Source organism: Salmo salar, chromosome 11 (genome assembly GCF_965601325.2).
Source record: "Salmo salar chromosome 11, fSalSal1, whole genome shotgun sequence".
NCBI lineage: Eukaryota > Metazoa > Chordata > Actinopteri > Salmoniformes > Salmonidae > Salmo > Salmo salar.
In genome coordinates this window covers 98,648,787-98,674,007 of record NC_138301.1, presented here as the reverse complement: position 1 = coordinate 98,674,007, position 25,221 = coordinate 98,648,787, and the positions used below count along the sequence as shown (strand labels likewise).

Below are 25,221 nucleotides of genomic sequence, written 5' to 3'. Positions count from 1 at the left end.
TAGAGACTCAATAGGAATTCAAGGGCCATTTATAGTGTAACACCTGTTGCTGTCCTGGCGTTACTAGCTAGTTGGCTATTGTAGCTATAAGACTGGTTGCTGTCACCTCAGACCTGCACAAAGACATTTAGAAACAAACATGACCCTGGCTATTAACACTCCCTTAGATACCTCTAACTGCCCTCTCTACCAAACTGCTAATAGAGTTAAGAGAAATCGCCCCTGGGCTTACAGAGCAAAGTCAAAGTCTCTCCGATTTCTTCCATGTCTATGATGTAAAATCGAGCTTTCTTATTAGACAAGTTCAGGCAGTGCCTCCTCTGTTTCAAGACAGATTTAATGTAGTCTGGTCTTTGGCTATAACATCTTAATCAAGCTCTGTTAAGAGCGACATCGACCAGGCCTGTTCTGATGCAGGGTAAGTAGGCCTAATTCATGTTTAACCTGCTGTGGGGCTCCGCAGATAAATGACTGACCAAGGCCTGCTCTCAACACATATTGCCTATCTAATACAGTAACGACTGACAAAGGCAGCGGCAGTGGTACACACCATGCGCACCAGTGAGCTCAATTAACCCCCATCACAACCTCCTCCGTTACAGATAACTAGTTCAGATTTCCTGTTCACCTCATCACTTTGACAGCGTGACTAACCCTGCTTCCACAAGTCTTGTGTAGTTAGACGGTGGGGCATTAAACATTCAATTCTTTGTGTAATTAAAATGAAAAAGTAATCCCAACGTGGCTTTGAAGTGTAAGCCCATCTCCACATGCATATGGCCAGACAGACACATTGTCACTATTATATAACGTTAGGACAGTCAGAACCGAGACATTGCTTCAGTAACTGCTGAGTTGTTGTGACACAGACAGGTCAACTGTCTTCCTGGGGCCCAGCCCCTCTTAGCACGGGTGGGAATTCAGAGAATTCCTGGGAATAGGGCAACTCCCGGCTCCTGGGGCGAGTAAAACGATCAGAGTGAGGTGTCCTTTTTGTTTCTGGAAGTAGCTAGCTAGCAAGTTCGACAACTTTAGCCAGTTAGCGTGCGTGCTTGGTTGGGACAAATATGCTTTGGCAGGCAAGCTGCAGAAGGACAAACAGGCTACCCATCTTTTATCAGTGAAATTCTGATGGCCAACAAGCTGAAAAAGTTTGAAAGGGTTTATCGAATGTTCCCTCGTTAGATTTTAGCTCATCTCGCTCTGACTAGCATTAGTTGTTGATCTTATTGTTGATGTGCATAACTGAGGGAGAGAAAGCCTACCTTTTCATGGTTGTTTGATCAATAGGACTGTAAAGTTCCAAAATGTAAGAGAACTCGTGATATTTACATTTTTGAAAAAATCCATTCAGGTGTATTTTGTGTATTTTGGTGAATGCGTTTTAATGATCTAAAGTCGCCAGTTGCTATTGCCTGTAAACACACAGTACAGTTCAAAGTGAATGATGGCAGGCCCGTGTGGCAAATGGGTTATTTCTATAAAGGCCTACTGAAGCGCGGATTGGCTATGGCACACCGGTCTCCATAGATTCCGGTCCTGGAGGAGAGATGTTTTTTTAGGTATTATTTCCTGCAGTGTCTATTAATTGTCCAAAGGCAAGGCTGCTTTCCCACTCTATATTGCAATAGAATATTCACAAATGCCTTAGTATACATAATTCCCAAACATTCTAAACGTGAAAATGACCATATTTAAGTGCTCGTTTGTCAGAAAATGTAAAGAAACGGTGTTATATTCTTCATGGGGGTGTATATGAACAGATTATAATAAGATTTAATGTTGCTAAAATGCTATCGTTTGCATAATCAAACAAAACATTGAATCTTCTGTACCAGTAACGTCAACATTTTAAACAGTAACTCTTTGGTTCTTTAAAAACCTGTAGTATGTAAAATATGGCTATATTTTGGAAAATAAATAAATGTGACTCTGGATATAAACAATGTTTGTTTCCAAAATTAGTGCCGTTTTCCTAAATAAGTAAAATTTGCATTATTTTTGTTTTCCTTGTCACGATACTAACGACTATCGAAATATAGTATCGTCCCGGCAATAAGTAGAGTGTTTACCTTATACTTGGGTTTACAGGGTCATGGTAGAGCTTACCCCTAGAAGTAAAGATCAGAGATCAGCTAACCACCATCCTCAACCCTAATCACATCGGTACCAGGTGAAACAAAACTGACCCTATACCAGTGGTCAATGCCAACTTCCTCCAGCATGGTGGTTCAAAGAGGCCTATGACCCATGGACACATGGAGGAGTATGGTCTGCCAGCCAATACCAGCAGATCCTAACAGGCCCTGATGGATGGATGGGATTGGATAAGACCATCAGAGAGTAGTGGCCTTCTCTCTAAGCTCCATTATCCTAATGGTGTGATAAATACCCATCCTAATGATGCTGCTCAGTCCCACAGAGGGAAAACAACTACATTAATTTAAGCACTTTGGCAGCAGCTCTGACTGGATGAGTAACTGAGGTAACTGCCTTTGTCAAGGATGCCCCATTGCTTCGTTCCCTACATACTGTGCCTTTGGAAAGTAATCAGACACCTTGACTTTTTCCAGATTTTGTTACATTACAGCCTTATTCTAAAACGGCAATAAAAATTCCTCAGAAATCAATCAAAAATACAGCATAATGACAAAGCGAAAAACAGGTTTTTAGAAATGTTTGCATATTTATTGAAAATAAAAAACAGAAATACCTTATTTACATAACTATTCAGCCTTTGCTATGACACTCGAAATTGAGCTCACGTACATCCTGTTTCCATTGATCATCCTTGAGATGTTTCTACAACTTGGAGTCCACCTGTGGTAAATTCAATTAATTGGACATGATTTGGAAAGGCACACACCTGTCTATATTAGGTCCCACAGTTGACAGTGCATGCCCATGAGGTTGAATAAATTGTCCATAGAGCTCCGAGACAGGATTGTGTCGATGCACAGATCTGGGGAAGGGTACCAAAAACAATACTGCAGCATTGAAGGTTCCCAATAACACAGTGGCCTCCATCATTCTTAAATGGAAGATGATTGGAACCACCAAGACTCTTCCTAGAGCTGGCCGCCCAGCCAAAACTGAGCAATCAGGGGAGAAGGGCCTTGGTCAGCGAGGTGACCAAGAACCTGATTGTCACTCTGACAGAGCTCTAAACTCTTCTGTGGAGATGGAAGAACCTTCCAGAAGGACAACCATCTCTGCAGCACTCCACCAATCAGGCCTTTATGGTAGAGTGGCCAGACGGAAGCCACTCCTCAGTAAAAGGCACATGACAGGCCGCTTGGAGTTTGCCAAAAAGGCACCTAAAGACTCTCAGACCATGAGAAACAAGATTATCTGGTCTGATGAAACCAAGATGAAACTCTTTGGCCTGAATGTCAAGTCTGCAGGAAACCTGGCATAATCACTACGGTGAAGCATGGCGGTGGCACTATCATGCGGTGGGGATATTTTTCAGCGGCAGGGACTGGGAGACTAGTCAGGATCGAAAGAAAGATGAACGGCGCAAAGTATAGAGAGATCCTTGATGAAAACCTGCTCCAGAGCACTCAGGACTTCAGAAGGTTCACCTTCCAACAGGACAACGACCCTAAACACACAGCCAAGACAATGCAGGAGTGGCTTTGGAACAAGTCTCAATGTCCTTTAGCTGTGCACCGACGCTCCCCATCCAACATGACAGAGCTTGAGAGGATCTGCAGAGAAGAATGGGAGAAACTGCCCAAACAGGTGTGCTAAGCTTGTAGCATCATACCCAAGAAGACTCAATGCTGTAATCTCTGTCAAAGGTGTTTCAACAAAGTAGAGTAAAGGGTCTGAATACTTACGTAAATATGATGACGTTTTTTATTTGAATAACCAAGCAAACATTTTGAAAACCTGTTTTCGCTTTGTCATTATGGGGTATTGTGTGTAGATTGATGAGGAAAAATCCATATTTAATACATTTTAGAATAAGGCTGTAACTTCAAATGTGGAAAAAGTCAAGTGCTCTGAATACTTTCCGAAGGCACTGTATGCTGCAATTGTATAGGTCAACATACCATGGCTGAAATAATACCAGCTTAGTAGTCCTAAATATGGATATTGGAGATCAATCAAACTCAACTAGAATCTGGTAATCCAATCCATAAACATTTAAGGTATCATCTGATTCCTAAAGAGATTGTACATCCAGTCAATAAAACAGATTGGCAGCTTGAGTGGCCGTCTGTGTAAATGCTAGAGGCTTAAACCAACTTAATAGTGTCATGGTGATGTCCAAGGGATGCTCTTCCAATAAGACCACTGTCCTGAGCTGTCTGCCACTTATAAAATACATAACATTACATTGACGATTCATTTCCAGTTTTGTGATATGGAATGCAGAGGACTAACAGCTACTTCGTATTAGTGCATTTTCACAAACATGTGACATATCACAGATACACTCACCTGCAGGCTGTCCAAAGCTGAAGCCAGTAGAGGATGTGGTGGTGGTGTTGCTTCCAAACACAGAGCCTTGTCCAAACCCAGCACTCTGCTGCCCGAAGGCCGGGGTTGCGCTCGGCTGCCCAAACAGGCCCGTGCCCGTACTGCCGGCCGTACTGGCACTGGGGGTGCCAAAAGAAAAACTGCTGGCATTGCTGGCACTGGGGGCTCCAAACAGACCACCTCCACTAGCAGCGGTACTAGCAGCTGCAGCAGTGGTGGCTGCTGCAGGCTGTCCAAATCCAGGGCTGGCCCCGAACGCAGACTGGCCAAAACCGAAGCCACCGGCTGCGTTAGCAACAGGCTGTCCGAACCCGCCAACTGTCTGCCCGAATACAGGTTTTCCAAAGCCAGCCCCTGCACCTGCAGGTGGAGCACCAAAGCCGGTGGAACTAAAGCCGCCGGCAGCCGCTGGAGCAGGCTGTCCGAAAACTGAGCCTGTGGCCAGGGCTGCGGTGTTGGAGTCAGTAGGGGTGGTGGTGGTGGTGGCGGCGGGGGCTGCGGTGTTTATGACCGTCGTAAGACTGGTGACAGCTATAGTGGTGCTATCTGTGGTGATGGCCGGTGGCTGGGTGAAGATGGAGCCAGGTTTGTCAGAGCTGGGGGCCGGGTAGGCTGGTGGTGGGGCCTCCGGGGTAGGGGTGATAGTGGGTGGTGGGGCCTCGGGGGCAGGGTCTGGGGTAGTGCTGGGGGCTGCCTGGGCTGGTGGGCTGGTAGAGGCAGGGGGGACAGGGGTGGTGGAGGCAATGGGGGGAGCTGGGGAGGGGGCCGAGGCAGGGGGAGTTGGGGCTTTTTCAGGGATGGTAGGGGAGGGGATGACTGAGGACACTGGGGAGGTAGTAACCTCAGGCTCAGCAACAGCGGGGCTGGGCTGTGAGGGAACAGGCTCTGGGGGTGGAGTGGGGTCTGATGGGGGGGTGGGGGCTTTGGGGGGCTCTTTCTCCAAGGTGGGGGACGGGGAAGAGAGAGGTGTAGCTAGGAGGCTGCTGAAGGAGGTGGCTGCTGACGTGGAGAACGCAGGCTTGGTGATCGACAGGGCTGCCGGTTCGGGAGGCTTGAATGCAGTCTTGGATAAGTCTGTCACGGTAGAATCCGCCTCACCAAACGCAGCCTCAGCTGGCTTCCCTTGCTGGAGGGTCGACCCGAAACTAAACTGGGCCGTCCCCGTGCCTAAACCTAGCCCCATTCCATTGTCCGGCTGGCCAAAGCTAAACGCGGCCGCTGAGGGCTTCTCTTCGTCCCCCTGGCCCACGCGTAGATCCGAGAAACTCCCCAGGGTCTCTCCTCCGACCACCTTGGGTGCCTGGCTGAAGGTGGGGGTGGGCCTTACAGGCTCCCCTGACATGCTGGGAGGAGGGGAGCTGGTGCTCCCCAGGGCGGGGGAGGTGGATTTTGGGATGAAGGAGAAGGGTTCCTCCCCGGCAGAGGAGCTGAACATCATCTTGCCGGTGGCGCCAGCGCTGCCAAAGAAGAATTTACTTGCGTCCTTCACTGGGAGGAAGAAACATGGACAGCAGATTTACAAACTATGCCAGACATTGAAACACTTTGAACAACTAGATTTAATACATGACTACCGTAAAACTTAAATTAAACGCCGAGTCTCAAATAGCCGCCTGTCCTTTTTAATAGCCGGGCAACCGCACACGTTTAAGTAAATACTCGCCTGTGTCAAATAAATGGCGGGTCTAAATTAATTGCTTACGAGGTTTAATGCTTTATTTGTTAATTGATTTAAATTATGTAAGTGAATGCTGGAATTAAACAATTAACTATGCAAATGAGAAAAAGCTGTGTGCATTAAAGAAATAGACATCTGGCTCAAATAGAAAGGGAAAGGGGAATACCTAGTACAACCGAATGCATTCAACTTAAATGTGTCTTCCGCCTGTCTCTAATGCACCCGTCTTCAGTAATTTAAGAAAATAAACACCCGGGCTATTAACTGAAGTTACTGTAATTCATTGATATGGTATTCAATGAACTATTGCACTGACTTTACTGTCTAATGACACCAATGAGTGGCATATATGGCTGTACATTTGAGAGAGGTACCTGGTGGAGCTCCTTGGGACACAGAGGAGACACTGAAGCCCCCGGCAGACCTGTCCGAAAGCATCATAAAGTATGAGAAAACACAGTCAGCCATAGCTAAAAAAAACATTCCTGTTTTCTGATCAAGGTCCGACATGAAGTTTCCCTCTCTGACCCCTGACCCCCAGTGACTCACGCTGTGGTAAAGGAGGAGAAGGCTTTGCTGCTCTGCTCCCCTAGTGACGGGGCTGAGCTGGAGGAGGCCAGGGCAACTAGGGCGTCAGGTCTAGGGGGTCCGCCTGGGATAGGGACAGGAGGAGATGGCATTAAAATAAGCATGACAAAAGAGTTCTAACACACCTTATACTAAGAGCTAATAAAACATGTAATAATGAATGTAATCAAACGGATGTAATGTATGAATGGTTCACCCAGAAATTGTGTAGATTTGTAGTATATAAAAACACCAGAAAAAAACATTACCTGGGAAAAATACATCAACAGTAGGTGGAAGGCATTTTCCAATGCGTCTTGATATGATGAGCATCTAAAACATCTCATCTTTATGTACTTACCAAACACAAAACCCTGGGGGGAAGCTGAGCGGATACTCTCAGCAGACACCTTCAGTATGCCTTGAGTAGAATTCTGAGGAGAAAAACAACAGAAGGAAAGTTTATACATCTCTCATTGCCATGGCTTCAAGAATAACTACACACAAAGTAAGAGGGTGTTTTAGAGAACCTAACAATCAATGTTCATGTTCATCTTAAGTCAAAGCTAAATGTAATTTAGTTCATCTCACTACTCAGACTTTGGATTCTGTTTATTGCAAAACAGTGTTTTAGTGTTCGTATACGCAGTGTTTTCTGTGAGTGTTTCTGTGTGTAGGTTTATGAGTCATGCATCCCATGAACTTGAACCTGGTTCGGACTGAGGTGTGATGTGTGAGAGAGTTCCCCTGTATGAATCAGTTCCCACCCAGTCACCACTTGTATCACTCCTCCGCCGGCACATGGGAGAAACCTGGGGCATTTCACAGCCCTGTCATAATGACCTTCCACTCTATCCTGTAACATCGCAGGCCAGCGGTGAGCCAAGTACACTGGAACTCCAGGAACTACACGGAGTTGCTGAGTTCTTAGAGATGGGGTGTACAAGAGATATTCAGCCTCTGATTGCGGAAAGCACACAGATGAAACGCCTTGACAGTTGGGAGGATGTCAGATGGACTCTTCATACTCACTCGTTTGGCCTGGTTGGTGTTGGCTACCGTCGCCAAAACCTGCTGAACAACCTGACCGACCGGGGCTGGGACTGACGAGCTGAGAGGGGAAAGAAAATAATTGTGAGCAACGAGCTGGATTTACACAGCACATCACATTTTAAATGTTGCCTAATTTCTCTTCTCCACACCATCTCATCAGGATTTGCTTTCTGAAAATAAGTGAATGCAAGTCAGTCATGAGGAGACATGCACATATCTACAAATGAGGTATGATAACAATTCACGCCACGTTGATTAATTGCGGTGTCTGTGCGCATTAGAACTTTGTATCAGCCTATAATTTACTGCCCCATCTGCAAATACGTGGCATAATCCAAGGCTAATGTCATCCCAGATAAAAGCTAGGGCCATGCACAATACCTACAGTAGTGAATAGAACACAGAAAACAAAAGCCATGGAGAACTGCACTGCCTCACTAATTATTCTCTAGCATCAACCCTATAACTACTGCCACAGACAGACCACAGCCAACTGAACCATACTGACGTGGATAGACACATTACAGGCCCAGTGTTGTGACTGAGACTGACTGGCTGGGGAGTGCATCTCTAAAATAAGCCCCCTATCTGACGGTTTGGCTGGGGTGGACTCGTTATTGTGAGCAGGGCTAATTTGGAAAATGGCCCCAGGGGGAGTCCTGCCTAAAATGTATTCAACCTCAACACAACAGTGGAACGAGGCCTGGCCCAGCAGAAAGTGAGAGAGGTCCATTAATTACATCATCTCAGAGCGATAGAGATGGCGAGAAAGAGGGAGCGGAAAGGGGTGGATATCAGGACTGAGCGATTAGTGGTTTTTGAGGCCTGGTCTGTTCGATTATTAAAAAATAAATCACTGTTTCTGATTTCAATTATTTTTCTTAAACATTAACATATTCAATTGCCAAAACATTGAAAATGTTCCACATCGAGAAATAGGAAATTAATGTTAAATAAAAAAATATTTCAGTTGTGTATATTACTTAGTTTAATTTGATGACTTTATAAAACTTTTAATTCCTTAAATTCATCATTTCATCTCTGCTTAGGCAGTAGCAGCCAGCCAACCAACGATCTAACGTTATCTCTGTTCTCCCCATACTGTACTGTCTTTAATCAATCTATTTAGCTAGGCTAGCCTGCCTAAATATGTTGCAGAGCTGTCGGATGAAATAATTTAACTTGTAGATAAGACATACTTTCACGAACTTTATCCCTTTCTCTCGTTGTGTTCATCCCTCTCTCATGCAGTGGCGTATGCGGTCTGTGTGTATCTAACCTAAAGTAGCAAGTGTAAAAGTGTATCCATCTGTGTCATAGACGGAAAAGAACAGGCACAATGGATTGTGGTCATTGTAGACAATTACCAGGTTTCTGTGCGAACTAGTTTGAATATTTTCTTACTGAAAACTACAACTTCCTTCAGCCCAGTGTCCCATATAGTTCTAGACTTCAACTCTCTCGTGAATGATTTGATTTCCCTCTGGAGAAACGGTGTGAATGAACCGACATCGGGCAATTACTTGTTTAATAACCCCCACAAAATAATGACAATTTGGTTAATCGTTCAGCACTAGTGTAGATGGAAAGAGAAAAATATTGGGAGAAGGCAGAGAGAAAATGAAAGACAGTGAGCGACTGGGAGAGAGAGATGGAAGAACCAAAGATGGAGGGAGGGGACAGAGAGGGAGCTGTTTGATTGAGAGAATGGGAGAGGCTGAAAAAAAAAGAGTGATAAAAAGGGAGATTGGGGCAGTGAGTGCTGTGAGGGATGAAAGAGAGGGAGAGACAGTTGGGAGAGGAGAGAAATGAGAGGAGAGATGCACTCAGATTGTTAGCCTATGCTGGCAGTGAATCAGATGCGATGGAGGCAGTGACCTGCTATCTAGCTGGGGTCTATTTATCTCGGCTGAGGGCCACATACACAAACAAGGGCTGATGGCTCGTGTGATGGACTCACCTCGACTGTGCCATGACTCTACATCAGAGATACTGTATATCAGCCTGACTAGGGGCATAGCTCATCTCCCGCTCTAGTGGAGATATGCCAGGGAGTGTGTTATAAGAGTGTGTGTGTGCTTCATATGTGGTTGGTGGGTAGTGAAATGGAATGTGTACGCTTTATTACTATGAAATTATTGACGGGGCACCAAATAGTTACAATTATAACTAAGATTAAGTTACAATTCTGAAGGCAATTATGTTCTTAAAATGACAAGGAAATGCAAGACGGTAGATATTTTACAAAAATAACCAGGGTAAAGCAATGAATGTGCAGGATGAATGAATAATGGATATTGTGATGGCAAAATGATGTACTAATGTGATAAGCTACAGAATCAGAGTCGTAAACAGGGAATAGGGATTAGAGGGCCTAAAATCAAACAAAGTTATTCCAGAATGAAACAGGGTAGGCAGGGATTATAGGAGAAATATAGATAGTAATGACAAAAGTAACGGATACAGGTTACACACTCACATTCAAATCAGGGAAAAGATAGGTGAGATCGAGCTGGTTACTCATTCAAGGGTTTTTCTTTATTTTTACTATTTTCTACATTGTAGAATAATAGTGAAGACATCAAAACTAGGGGAGAAAAAAAAAACTTCAACAAATCAAAATATATTTCAATATTCTTCAAAGTAGACACCCTTTACGTTGACAGCTTTGCACACTCAGCATTCTCTCAACCAGCTTCACCTGGAATGCTTTTCCAACAGTCTTGAAGGAGTTCCCACATATGATGAGCACTTGTTGGCTGCTTTCTCTTCACGCTGCAGTCCAACTCATCCCAAACCATCTCAATTGGGTTGAGGTCGGGAGATTGTGGAGGCCAGGTCATCTGATGCAGCACTTCATCACTCTCCTTGGTCAAATAGCCCTTAGAGCCTGGAGGTGTGTTGGGTCATTGTCCTGTTGAAAAACAAATTATAGTCCCACTAAGCAGAACCCAGATGGGATGGCGTATCACTGCAGAATGCTGTGGTAGCCATGCTGGTTAAGTGTGCCTTGAATTCTAGATAAATCACGACATTATCACCAGCAAAGCACCCCCACACCATCACACCTCCTTGCTTTACGATGGGAACCACACATGCAGAGATCATCCGTTCACTTACTCTGCGTCTCACAAAGACAGAGCGGTTGGAACCAAAAATATAAAATTTGGACTCAGACGAAAGGACAGATTTCCACCGTTGTAATGTCTATTGCTCGTGTTTCTTGGCCCATGCAAGTCTCTTCTTCTTCTTCTTCTTCTTAAGTAGTAGTTTCTTTGCAGAAATTCAACCATGAAGGCCTGATTCACGCAGTCTCTTCTGAACAGTTGATGTTGAGATGTTTCTGTTACTTGAACTCTGTGAAGCCTTTGTTTGGGCTGCAATTTCTGAGGCTGGTAACACTAATGAACGTATCCTCTGCAGCAGAGGTAACTCTGAGTCTTCCTTTCCTGTGGCGGTCCTCATGAGAGCCAGTTATCACAGGGCGATGGTTTTTGCGACTGCACTTGAACAAACTTTCAAAGTTCTTGAAATGTTCCGTATTGACTGACCTTCATGTCTTAAAGTAATGATGGACTGTCATTTCTCTTTGCTTAATTGAGCAGTTCTTGCCATTAAATGAACTTGGTCTTTTACCAAATAGTGCTATCTTCTGTATATCAACCCTACCATGTCACAACACAATTGATTGGCTCAAACAAAGCATTTCAGTAGTCCAGAGAATTCTTGCAAGGTCCCCGAGTGGGGTGTCCTTGGACTGTTTTGTAGTTCATAACAGTAACCATATGGCTGGTCGTCGTCCGAACACAACAGTCCTTATTCTGAGAGCCCATGTGAGTTTATTTGAGTCAATAAGAATCTATTATGTTAGCCTGAAACAGGCGCGTAATCTGTAAATCCTTATTGTGAATTAAGCCTATGAAGTTGTTCCTAATGAGTAGACCCATGTTGTATGTCTCCTTTGTATTGTTGGATTCTATTGCATTGTGTAACCTATGGACTTGGACAAATCATATTATTCTGATATTGTAACTTGGTGGACATGGTGTTGACCCCTTTGGTCAAGGCGTACTTTAAGGTAGTGTTTTAATTAACAGCGATTATTGAATTAGCCTACCTCCTCCGCTTAATATAGTGCCTCTGAGTTGAGTTACTGGCAAAATCTGCCTAGTTTGTTCCCAATTTCAACCAGTCACACCCCCTTTGCAAAGCAACTCAATGAGTTCCAGGGGGGTGACCATCATTTTAACTTCAAAATTATGCTAAATTGTCTCACTCTGGTCATAGACTGTACAGCAATGCCCCAGGGTTAGCCAAACCCTATACGGTCTTCCACATTCTGTAAGCCAGGCACTCCCTGGTCGATGTGCATTCAGATAACGCTAAATAGTGTCCCACATACATATAGATGTATTTGAACTTTACCTTTACTTGCAGAATAGTATATTAGTTACTATTGGTTATCCATAAACAATTGTCTTGGTTGTGTATTCTAATCTTTGTGGTAAAGCTCTATAGTGTATAGTCCTCGTAGTCAACTTGAAGTCAGACTTTTCACACCGTTAGAATTTGTGAGGAACTCCACTAAGTGTGTGGGATTAGCACTCCTCCTACCTAGACATTGAACAGACAGCTTCCATGGTTTGATGCTAAACCTTCCCTCTGATCATTTTTTTTTACCCTACCCTGATTGGAGTAAACAGGCAGCAATACTTTTACTGCTACTTACAGCTATTTTCTACAGTACCTGTAGTTAAATAATTATACATATATTCCTAATTTACCTGTAGTTAAATAATTATACATATATTCCTAATTTTCTTTAAGTGCAGGATTTTCACCCACACAAGCAAAATCCACTCATTTGAAGGGGTGTCCACATACTTATATATATCTATAAGTATGTGGACACCCCTTCAAATGAGTGGATTTGGCTTTTTCAGACACACCCATTGCTGACAGGTGTATAAAATCGAGCACATAGCAATGCAATCTCCATATTAACGGCCATGATTTTGGAATGAGATTTTGGAATAGCAGGTGTCCACATACTTTTGGTCATGTAGTGCATTTCCCATTGACTGATCTTGGTTTTTCAGAGCCCCTAACAATACAGTTTGTAGCTCTATCTGAACCCTGATATGACATAACAACCATTCCTGGACCTGACTCCAAAAGCGAGCCACCGATGGACAGTACCAGCAAATATGTTCTATTGATTCTGCTTCCTCGTGGCAGAGAGTCTGCACAAGGCTGACTGTTCAATGCCCCATATGTTGAGGATTCTTTTTTGTAGAAAGTATTTTATAGAATAGCTTAAATCAAAACGAACCGATTGATGTGTCAATTGTTGTATTATACGTCAGTTCATAGACCCGATGCAAAAGGCAATGGGACTTCAAAAACTTACTCCCAACTGACTAGAATTTTACACGGTATTGCTTTCAAACATTTTGACTAGAGTACCAGTCAAAAGTCTAGACACACCTACTCATTCAAGGGTTTTTCTTTATTTTTTACATTGTAGAATAATAGTGAAGACATCAAAAATATGAAATAACATATGGAATCATGTAGTAAACAAAAAGTGTTAAACAAATCAAAATATATTTCAGATTCTTCAAAGTAGCCACCCTTTGCCTTGATGACAGCTTTGCACACTCATGGCATTCTCTCAACCAGCTTCACGAGGAATGCTATTCCACCTATCTTTTCCCTGCTTTGAATGTGTGTGTAATCTGTATCCGTTACTTTTATCATTACAATCTATATTTCTTCTATAATCCCTGCCTGCCTTGTTTCATTCTGAAATATCAAGAATAACCATTTGTTTGATCTTAGGCCCTCTAATCCCTATTTGTGACTCTGATTTTGTATCTTATCACATTAGTGCATCATTTTGCCATCACATCATCCTGTACATTCATTGCTTTACCCTGGTTATTTTGAAACACATTATTTATTTTGTAAAATATCTACTGTCTCCAAGAATGCATTGCTTGTCATTTTAAGAACTAAATTGCCTTCAGAATTCCATGTTAACTGAAGTTGCATTGAAACTATTTCGAGAGAGACACAGAGACAGAGAGACAGAGAAGAGCAGGTGACAGAGCTGGGGATGATCACTCAGCTCATCAGCCGCTTTCCTCACGGCCGTCTCAGTGCTGCATCAGTATGAGCAAGTCACCCTGGGCAGCCCGCATGGATCAATAGACACACAAGCAAAGGACTGTGTGTGTGTGTGTGTGTGGAGGAAATAGCCTAAACACTAAACAAGATAGACACATTGAACAGGCTTGACAGATATGCAATCTAAACGCTAATAGATCCTGGATCATCCGCTATAGATGTATAGCCAGTGAGGTTACAGACAGAGGAGGATGTGTAGTGTAAAGTGACAGTTGATCCTCTGACAAAGTTTAATCACATGGTGATGAGTTTGAACTATGGGGTGCCAATGCTGTCATCTTGAAGCCCACACTCACTCAAGCATGCCCAAGTCAGGCCAAGAATGGCCAGTGAAATCCCATTGCCAACAGGGCCCCTTCCAGGGATAAGCTCACTCATCAGGCAGTGCCAAAGATACTGGTAACTAACTCAAGATCTGTCACCGGTGTCGTTTTCAATGGGAGCAAATTAAGCATAGTGCGCAGAACAAGCAAGGTGGTGGGCATAGCCAAGCACAAGCTGGCGAGATCATACTGGTGTGTTTTAGCATATTTCCGTTATCCAATAACTCAATTCGCCCATACACTCCTAAACAAGGCCATTTTTTAAAACTTTGGCAATGGATCAAGTCTACAAAACTTGGTGTACTCTTCTTAATAGAGCCCCTAACAGAAACCTGAATTGAGATCAAATGTTTCATCGATGAGAAAATTAGCAGAATGTCAACCAAGTTTCATCTAGATCTATCTTCTCTCACTTCACACCACTAGACTAAACAGGTGTTTCAGATTTCTACATCCTGTGAGACATTTGGCTCCTTCCATCTGTGGCAGTATGGTGTACTGGAACACGAGTAGATAAGTAGTTAACCAACAGTGAAGCATGCAATAATTCAGAATTACTCCAAGCACGGTAAGGATTAGATAGGTGTAAGCAAAATGGTGATGGCTGGTTTTTATTGGAGCTTCCTCCATTTTGCTTACACCCAACTAATTATTTCAGATCTGCAAAGGCTGCGGCTAGGAGTTGTTTCTCCATGCTACAACACATCCATAGTTAAAAACATGTCAGTTTGGTGAGTAGCACCTGTGTGTTGACCGCTCCCCCTGCGGCTTGCCTTGGGTCAGCCACACCCACTGAATTATTCAGTGTCTCTCCATCAAAGTTGCATGGGCAGGCCTTAGCAGTGCATTAACTCAGATGGGAGAGAGCTCTGCTGTCACCTGCTCTTTCCTAGGTGCTATAAGTCAAGCAGACACACGCATCAGCTTTTTTTATGACAGTTATTCATTGTTTAAAAAAAATAACTTTTATTTAACTAGGCGAGTCAGATAATAATTTGTTCTTATGTACAATGACAGCGTACCGGGGAACAACTGCCTTGTTCAGGGGCAGAACGACAGATTTTTACCTTGTCAGCTCGGGGATTCGATCCAGCAACCTTTCGGTTACTGGCCCAATGCTCTAACCACTAGGCTACCTGCCGCCCCATGACGGTCTTCCTCCATAACCGTCGGTTACATGGTAACTGAGCCAGCCTTACACACGCACACATGTGCAGTGTAACCTTTACAAGCACTGCTATGTATCAGCCCAGGTTTACAAGTCAGCCGGCTTTGACACTGCCAGCCAGGCTAGGCCAGGCACCAGTGACCACCCACTCCAGTGCAATGTTCCTGCTGTTAATTGGAACATAGAGTTACAGTGTACTATCACACAGCCACTGAAGCTTGAAATTAAAAGACCACCCACGGATAAAATGAAATTAATTAATCAAAGTAAATCTTAATAGGAAAAAAAGAATGACTGGCATGATTAAGATACATTTTGTCAGTCGTGTGTGTGTGTGTGTGTGTGTGTGTGTGTGTGTGTGTGTGTGTGTGTGTGTGTGTGTGTAAAAGGACATGAAATGACAGATGTAGTAACAAGAAAGAGAAATACAGGAAAGGAATGGGAGAGTGGAAGACAGAGGAGAGAGAGGTTGTGTGAGAGAAAACACTATTACTGCTGCGGTTAGGTTTTTCCCCCGTACACCAAATCCCATTCTCCGTCTGGACGTTGGCATGCCATCAAGTGAAAGGTCACAGTGGCTCTTGGCATCTGGCTGGCAGCAGCAGTTCCGATAATCTATACTATATCCCCAGTTACACACCGTGGCGGGGGCAGGACAGGCTGGGGCAGGACAGGCTGGGGCAGGACAGGCTGGGGACATGGGATTAGTAAATGGCTGTTCCTGCGTACAGCTCTTCTGAGAAGTAATCATCTGCTTATAGGTGACTATTAGCTATGGGTGATTTAGCTTGAGTCTTCTGAATAAATCAATTTATTCAAACTATTTCATTCCCAAATACCAGTTACTGTCTACAAAGAGTAGAACATTTGTGGGTTTATTCGTTATCTACACTTCAGAAGCATAAAACGCACTTTCAACTGCTCCTTCCCCCAAGAACAATTATTATAAAAACAGAAACCGCTGACGGTACAAATTGAAGGTCCTCCTCCGCCCTCCAGTCTGAATGTGCTGTGACATTGGGGAGTGACATTCTCTCTCTGGCATTATGATAACAGGGACACAGGCCTGTACTAGGGCTGGGAATTGCCAGGGGCTTCAAGATATTACAATACTTAAGTGCAGATACGATATGTAGTGCGATTCTCACGATTCTATATGTAATGTGATTCTCACGATTCTATATGTAATGTGATTCGATACGGTGACTTTTTATTGCGATTCGATGTTCCAAACATATTGCTCACCGTATGTCTGCTACAGAGGGACAAGAGAGAGCATGAGGAAATTAGTTTTGATCAGTCGTGGAAATAAAAGTGCTGAAAGCAAATTTGCTCCCCATTTAAAAAGATGGAGAACAACACTATGAAGGAAAAATACTGGAGTTTTGGTGCAGGTACAACTAACTAGCATAAAAATAATATTGCGATATCAAAACGATACATCGTCAAAAATAATATCCCAATATGTAACTATTTATCCCCCATCACTAGCCTGCACCCGTATGCCAGCTGCCAACATCTGTCCATTCTGTCCAACCTTGCACTGCTCAGTCCCTCTGGCATTGACACATGACATGCACAGCTGTCATCAACAGCCATTTATATCAGCAATTGCAGTGACACAAGAGGTAAAAAAAAATGAGCACACTCACACAAGCGTGACGGGAGTCTGTGTGTGCATCCAATGTATGTACTTTTTGGGAAGTGCGCGTGTGTACACGTGTGTGTGTGTGACCTCAAAGCTTTTTAATACACGTCTCATATTATTGAGTAATGTTAAGTATTTAATTAGCAGCGTTCCATCTGACTCTTAAAGTCACAAGGTCAGGACGTCATCCATCTAACCGTTACTCTAGGCTCTAAAGGCGCCCGCACACTAGGTTCGGTTTGATCCTAGCAGAACATCTAACCAAGATGTTTGGTGCAGTATTTCTCAAGCGAAAAAATGTGCATAAAAGCTAGTCGTCTCTCATTGAATAACAAACACTTCGTTGAAGAATCCCGTCCACAGTTCCCACTCCTACTAGGAGTAGTACTGCTGACCAATCACCGACGAAGGGGCATAGACTTCGGCTACCGAACTTCTACTTGCCTCAAGAAAAAAGTGTGTGCCTGAACAGCCTAAAGAAACCTGACGAACGCCAAAAGTCCAAACACCTCCATAATTTGTGCGCAAACTGTTTCCACTGGGAAGCATGTGACAGGCTTATGGTTGGTAGAAGTCTGGGACTGTTGTATGAATGCTGCTCTAAGCATGTTTGGAGGGTCTTGATCTTGCCAATCCAGCCTCAAAAACAGCTGGTTACATGCTCCGGAACTGGTGACTACTGAAAATTATTTTCCCGCTTTGGGCTGAATGTGTCAATGTGTACTTCATATATGCATAATCTATGAGCAGTACTACTGTATTACCTCAATTAGCCACAAAATCCATAGTTCGAAAGTAATTTTTTCTGGAAACTGATGTGCCATTTTCCCTGGGCGAGCCCCCTAGCAATTCGATTTATAGCCAATGAACTTCAGCCCCTCACTATTTGAGTGACAGCTAGCAAGATGCACACACAGCAGCGTGAGAGAGAGCAATGAAGTGATGCAAATTTGTGACATAGTATGCAATTTACGGTTTGTGAGCGCTACTTTCAGAACTACTGGCTAAAAAGTATACAAAAAGTACCGGAGAATCTCTTTAATGCTTTCAGTTTCTAGACATATTGACATAAAAATACTTGATGCCTTTTTGTGCATGTTGATCTTAAGAAGGGTTCAATATCATTGGTCTATTCTATACACCAATGACCTTCACATATACCCCATTAGCGTTACAACCTGGGTGTCCTACACTTGTTTATTTCACCCTTGTGTTTTATGATTGCTCAATTCTGTGTGTGTGTTTGTGCTCTCAGATTAATTGATCAGTTTATTGCTGGTCATCTTGTCCTGATAAGGGAGACAGGGGGCGAGGTTTTAAATGTCAGACCTGACAGGCAGAGAGAGAGAGAGAGAGAGAGAATGGCAGTGCTGTGCTTCGTGCTGTTCTGGCCCCCAGCATATGGAATAGAGCCCAGGGATATGCCAGCTGTGATGGGACTCGCACAAAAGATCCCAAACCACACATATTGTATATGGGCGTATGCAGCCACACGCATAGACAAACGGCATAGGCTAGTACTGACGTGGGCCTTCGCCTTCGCCCCCCACAGGACGTAAACTCACAACACGCACACACTCTCACTCTTACACACATACTTTATATCATGGTCCATTGCCCACGTGTATGCCCATCATACACAGCCCCTCCATGCAGCGCCAGTCTAGTGCTGTGACCGTCTATGTGCTGGACCAGTGAAAATAGTTCACAGTGTGTTTTGTGTACTGTGTATGGCACACTCGCTCACCACGTTCTTTTCATTTCCCCTATTTGTGTGTGGCTGTATCTTTCTGCCTCAGCGAGTCATTGTAAACATGCCTCACCAAGCTAAAATAGCGATTCTCTCCCTCTACCCCTCTCTTCCTCTAGCGTGACCTCATTTTAAAGCCTGGCCAATCGGAAGACCCTGCATCGCTCAAACTCAAAAAAATACACGTTATGCTTATTAGACTACGGGAGACGTTGTATTTCCGTGACTTGAGTTGTTTAAAAAAAGAGAAACAGAATCACTGTGGCAGACCCTAAGGGACTCCGTGAGGGACACAGCACTGTCAGCAGACGCAACACTGCAGTGCACAGGACTTTAACTTAGACAAACAGAAACACACACAAGAAAGCTGCTGTGTACAGTATTTATGTGGACTGTAGGTTCTGTGTACAGTAATGGTGAGTCAGATTGGAATCATCCAATTATTGTAATATTGTAGTGGTATGAGATAGGAATCATTCAGCCGTGTTCCTAATCACGAGAAATGTATTTACTTTGTCACATTTCTTACCTACATATATATATTTTTATATATAGTGTGCATCTATGTGCATATATTTGATGTTTTGGGAACAGCAATCAGAAAAGGTGCCTAGCATTGTTGAAAGTAGGCCCCAGGTAAAGCCCTGATGAAGAGGGATGGTAATAAAGACTTACTTGATCACAGTGGATACAGGCAGTGGCGGTCCTTTGTCCTTGAGCTCCTGGACGTTGACCACCTGGGGAACAGTCTTCAGGGTAGACTCTGCCAGAGAGGAACTGACCACTGGTTGTCCACAAAGGAGAAAAATCAAACGATCATCATCATTATACAAAAGTGATAAAATACATGCAAAAGCATGTTGCTATTCTTGCAAAGCATGTAAACATTTTAATCAAACTATTATATTAATCTGACTATCCACAATAATAGCATAATTGTGTGCATCTAACAGTACTCAATGTCACGTTATGTTGGGTTACTGACACACAGATGTATACTATCATGAATAGGCCTAATTGATTAGAAGTACTGTTTAAATAATTTAATTTGTTGACTAAAGTTTTATCAACCATAATTCTGCATAGTTAAACCATGGGGTTGTCAGTTCACCAGTGATCCTGGTCTTTGTCTCCCCATGGTGTCGGAGTATGAATATGGCATGAAGACAGATGGTGAGCAGAAAAGCTTTACCGGTCACTAAAGCTCTGCTGGTCAATACATCGGATTGTCAAACTGTTTTCAGTGTAGTGATGAATGAAAGCCAATGAAAGCTTCTTCCCAGATAAAAACATTTACAAACTAGCAAGTTATACTACTAAGGTTAAAAGAGCCTAATATGGTCGAACAATACGGAAACAGGTCCCATGTCCTGTGCGGAGCAGAAAATGAAACAGATTTATTTATTTTTTTACTAGGTAAATGCAACGTTGTATGGGAGTTACAGTGACAGAAAAACAGTCACAAAGGCAATACACTTTCCATTATTTGCAACCTCTACAAAGGTCATGCCCTGCCTACCTGTTTTCTGATTAGCCATTTGCCTGAGGAAAGCGGCTTTAGCAGCAGCCTGTTGGGCAGGGAGGGGGACGGGTGAGGCCTTCTCAGTGGGAGGGGCTCCGTGCTTCACCGTTTTAGTGGCTAGTGCCGTGCTGTCCGCACCTCTCATGTTGATCTTATTGGTTGGAACTAGAAAATGGCTAAAGATGTTAGCACATTTGATAACTTATTGTACAACAGACCAGCTCTCTGAAAACCACATTGAACAGCACTTTGTCATATGGTTGGCTGTCCCCTCTCTGTCCTGATGGTTGTTACTAGAATATAAAACAATACAAACTACATAGTACAACAGCAAAGTTTTAGAACCACTTGTTCTCTGACCAACCTGGTTAAATAAAGATCAACTAAAAAGTCTATGGAGTTTCCTACCTGTGCTTAGGATGGGGCTGAGTCCCAGGCCCATGCCCTGGTGCACCTTGCTGAAAGGAGTCGACTGGATGGCACCAAACCCTGGGGCTATGGAAGGGGTGCGTACCACCGTGGGGTGGCGGGGCATAGAGGTGGGCAGCACGGGGAGGGGGGCAGGCTCGGGCTCCGGTTCCTCCTCAAAACAATGGGAGTAGTCAGGGTCCAGGGTCTGAGACAGGGAGGAGGTGGAGCTCACATCGTCCAGATTCTCGTAGTAATTGGGAGAGAGGAAGGCCGAGCGGAACAGGTTGGCTGGGGTAAAAGATGGAACCATTCAGGAGAAGTACACTCCACACATTACTTACACTACACTGCTCACTATGTTCTGTGTGTTGGGAGTACCTGGAGCGGTGGAGCGGACTGGTGGTGTCTGCCTCTTGGAGAGGAAGTTACGCAATTGAGACTGCTTCACTGGAGACATCTTGGCTGAAGAAGTGGAAAGAGTCATAATACATTTACATCACAATAGTTAACACAGTGAGACACGGGTTGGAAAGTATTTTACCTGAAGACTTTGAGGTCTTAGGAATGGTCTCTAGACTGGCTTTCAGGAGTGCATCTCTCAAACTCTCCAGCTCGTTGTCCAAACTATTAAACACAAAAATAATTTTTTTATTTCATCCAAATTTAAATCAGGTAGGCCAGTTGAGAACAAGTTCTCATTTACAACTGCGACCTGGCCAAGATAAAGTAAATCAGTGCGACAAAAACAACAGAGTTACACATGGAATAAACAAACGTACAGTCAATAACACAATAGAAAAATGAGTATACAGTGTGTGCAAATGAAGTAAAGAGGTAAGGCAATAAATAGGCCAATGGTGGCGAAGTAATTACAATTTATCAATTTACACTGGAGTGATATATGTGCAGATGAGGATGTGCAAGTAGAAATACTGGTGTGCAAAAGAGCATAAAAACTAAAAATGGGGATGAGGTAGATAGTTGGTTGGATGGGATATTTACAGATGGGCTGTGTACAGCTGCAGCGATCTGTAAGCTGCTCTGACAGCTGACGCTTAAAGTTAGTGAGGGAGATATAAGTCTCCAACTTCAGCAATTTTTGCAATTCGTTCCAGTCATTGGCAGCAGCGAACTGGAAGGAAAGGCGGCCAAATTACATGTTGGCTTTGGGGATGACCAGTGAAATATACCTGCTGGAGCGCGTGCTACGGGTGGGTGTTGCTATTGTGACTAGTGAGCTGAGATAAGGCGGAGCTTTACCTAGCAAAGACTGATAGATGACCTGGAGCCAGTGGGTTTGGCGACGAATATGTAGCGAGGACCAGCCAACGAGAGCATACAGGTCGCAGTGGTGGGTGGTATATGGGGCTTTGGTGACAAAACGGATGGCACTGTGATATACTGCATCCAATTTGCTGAGGAGAGTGTTGGAGGCTATTTTGTAAATGACATCGCCAAAGTCAAGGATCGGTAGGATAGTCAGTTTTACGAGGGTATGTTTGGCAGCATGAGAACTGAGTTCATGAGGACTGATAGCCTACTTCACTTTTTATCCACTATGCATAATTATTTGTAACACACACACGCCCCAGTGAACATTTGAAATATAAAAAAACTAAACAGACCAAAAACATCCTCGTGCTGCTACATATCTGGCCATTGTGTTTCAGGTATACACCCTTGTACATACCCCTGTTCTGTGGAGGTGGCTGCAGCGGGCTGGGTGGGGCCAGGAGTACTCCAGGCTGCAGTCTTGTTGTAGAGCCGCAGGGCATGGAGGTCTTTGACCAGTGTGTCCAGTCTCTGCTTCTGCTGGTTGATGATGTCCAGGTTGTTGGCCAGGGCTGTGAACAGAGCCTCCCTTTCTGGGACAATCATGTGTCTGGGAGAGACAGGAGTCACAGAGGGAATTGGTTAGAAAGGAAACATTTAACATACAATGATAATGAGAAATTGTCATGGGAAATTAATTACAGGTCAAAAATGAAAGTGATCTATTTTCTTTTTCTCACTCACTTCTGTTTCTTCTTCTTCTTCTCCAGATGTTTCTCCCACTCCAGGTCCAACACGTCGTTCACATCCTCCACAGCAAACTTCACATACTGGTACAGCCTGCGGATCTCCTGGTTATGGGGAAAAACCACCAGAGGAAATTATCACCCAACAAAACAAAGTCTGCTATACGAAAAACAGTTTAACATGGGTCATCTTTTTCAATAGTGTTCTGCCTTTGCCATTTCTAAAACATCCACCCTGATGAATCATGGAAGTTCCCTTTACACACCCAACCATCCATCTCTTCCTCCCATAATGTATAGAGCCATCACCCTCCTCCCCCCAGGCTTACCTTGAGTTGGTCTTCACTGCGTGGGTCCAGTGGTTTCTTGTACAGCAGCTGCAGGTAGCCCCTGTCTCTGTTGAGCTCACTCATGGCCTTGGCGTCCTCTGCACCGGCAAAGCCCTCCAGCATGGTGGTTTTCAGAGTGCTGATGTCCCCATGGAGAGACTGGGGAGAACAAGAACACACACATGGTCAGAGCCTATGAGGGATAGAAAGGACCTAGGTCTTTAGGAGGTTATAGTGTGTGTGGTACCAGTTTGTTGTGTGTTATTTTGAATTGGACACAACTGGATACATTAACAATGGCAACTTCACCAAGCTTCATGTCCTGACTAAGACTGGCCTTACCTCTCATTTTAATAATACAATCTAATCAAATTCAGTTCGTACCTCAGTGGTTTCTTTTATCTCCAGGGTGAAGATGTGGAGGTCCTTAGACTCTTTCCTCAGCTCCTTCATCTCCTCTATGGTGCCCACTCTAAAGTCTGCCTTGTGGCTGCGCGACTTCAGGTCAGCCAGCTCCTTCTGGAAATGGCCGATCTGAGAGGAACACAATCAGCATAAAGCTACCATGATGACAATATACTCACTGTAAAATGATTGGAGCATGGTGCTGGAAATAGCCAAGTGGTTGGTCCGATTCCTTTGTGGGTTAACTACAGCGATTATGTGACGTTATGACAACAAACAGCATTAAGTAATAAAATTTAAAAGTAATTAAATAGCAGTAGTTTAAATCTGGAATCCTTACTTGGTGAAACAGCTACGCCGGTTTGGAATATTATAACAAAGAAGTTACTTTAAACAACGGCCATCATTGCACGCGCAACAGAACACCAGAATATACAATACCAGTCAAGTTTCGACAAACCTACTCATTCAAGGGTTTTTCTTTATTTTTACTATTTTCTACATTGTAGAATAATAGTGAAGACATCAAAACTATGTAAGTCACTGAGCTTTTCAGTAAGGTTTTGATGTCTTCACTAGTTTCTACTGTCAGTGTTTGTCTATGGAGATTGCATGATTTTATACACCTGTCAGCAACGGGTGTGGCTGAAATAGCCAAATCCACTAATTTGAAGGGGTGTCCACATATTTTCTTCTCTACAGTACCATTTTTTACATTTCCGACATTGTAGAATAATAGTTTAGACTTCAACACTATTAAATAACACATATGGAATCATGTAGTAACCCAAAAAGCATTAAAACAAATCAAAATATATTTTATATTTGACATTCTTCAAAGTAGCCACCCTTTGCCTTGGTGACAGCTTTGCACACTCTTGGCATTCTCTCAACCAGCTTCATGAGGTAGTCACCTGGAATGCATTTCAATTAACAGGTGTGCCTTGCTAAAAGTTAATATGTTCTTAATGCGTTTGAGCCAATCTGTTGTGTTGTGACAAGGTAGGGGTAGTATACAGAAGATAGCCCTGTTTGGTAAAAGACCAAGTCCATATTACTGCAAGAACAGATCAAATAAGCAAAGAGAAATGACAGTCCATCATACATGAAGGTCAGTCAATGTGGAAAACCTCAAGAACTTTCAAAGTTTCTTCAAGAGCAGTTGCAAAAACCATCAGGTGCTCTGATGAAACTCTCTCTCATGAGGACCACCACAGGAAAGGAAGACCCAGAGTTACCTCTGCTGCAGAGGATAAGTTCATTAGAGTTACCAGCCTCAGATTGCAGCCCAAAAAAAATGCTTCAGAGTTCAAGTAAGAGACACATCTCAACATCAACTGTTCATAGGAAACTGTGTGAATCAGGCCTTCATCGTCAAATTGCTGCAAAGAAACCACTACTAAAGGGCACCGATAAGAAGAAGAGACTTGCTTGAGCAAAAAAACACGAGCAATGGACATTAGACAAGTGGAAATCTGCCCTTTGGTCTGATGAGACCAAATTGTTGATTTTTGGTTCCAACCGCCGTGTCTTTATGAGACGCAGAGTCGGTGAACGGATGATCTCCGCATGTATGGTTCCCACCGTGAAGCATGGAGGTGGTGGTGTGATGGTGCTTTGCTTGTGACACTGTCAGTGATTTTTTATAATTCAAGGCACACTTAACCAGCAA

At 43.6% G+C, this 25,221-nt stretch overlaps 1 protein-coding gene across 4 annotated transcripts in view; it reads right to left on the bottom strand.

Annotated features, from left to right (window-relative positions):
• The window catches only part of LOC106563260 (nuclear pore complex protein Nup214), a 58,635-nt gene that overhangs the window by 23,438 nt on the left and 9,976 nt on the right, over positions 1 to 25,221 (bottom strand). For 3 of the 4 annotated variants that reach the window (XM_082958178.1, XM_014128682.3, XM_082958177.1), the window contains exons 16-29: positions 23,529 to 23,678; positions 23,145 to 23,303; positions 22,814 to 22,920; positions 22,488 to 22,679; positions 21,339 to 21,421; positions 21,176 to 21,259; positions 20,795 to 21,085; positions 20,384 to 20,551; positions 19,540 to 19,648; positions 7,766 to 7,844; positions 7,095 to 7,167; positions 6,716 to 6,818; positions 6,541 to 6,590; positions 4,450 to 5,976 (exon numbers count right to left, since the gene is read on the bottom strand). In XM_082958178.1, the coding sequence (XP_082814304.1) occupies positions 4,450 to 5,976; positions 6,541 to 6,590; positions 6,716 to 6,818; positions 7,095 to 7,167; positions 7,766 to 7,844; positions 19,540 to 19,648; positions 20,384 to 20,551; positions 20,795 to 21,085; positions 21,176 to 21,259; positions 21,339 to 21,421; positions 22,488 to 22,679; positions 22,814 to 22,920; positions 23,145 to 23,303; positions 23,529 to 23,678 (3,175 nt within the window). The remainder of the gene's footprint in view (positions 1 to 4,449; positions 5,977 to 6,540; positions 6,591 to 6,715; positions 6,819 to 7,094; positions 7,168 to 7,765; positions 7,845 to 19,539; positions 19,649 to 20,383; positions 20,552 to 20,794; positions 21,086 to 21,175; positions 21,260 to 21,338; positions 21,422 to 22,487; positions 22,680 to 22,813; positions 22,921 to 23,144; positions 23,304 to 23,528; positions 23,679 to 25,221) is intronic. The other variant, XM_082958179.1, reaches the window with a different exon arrangement.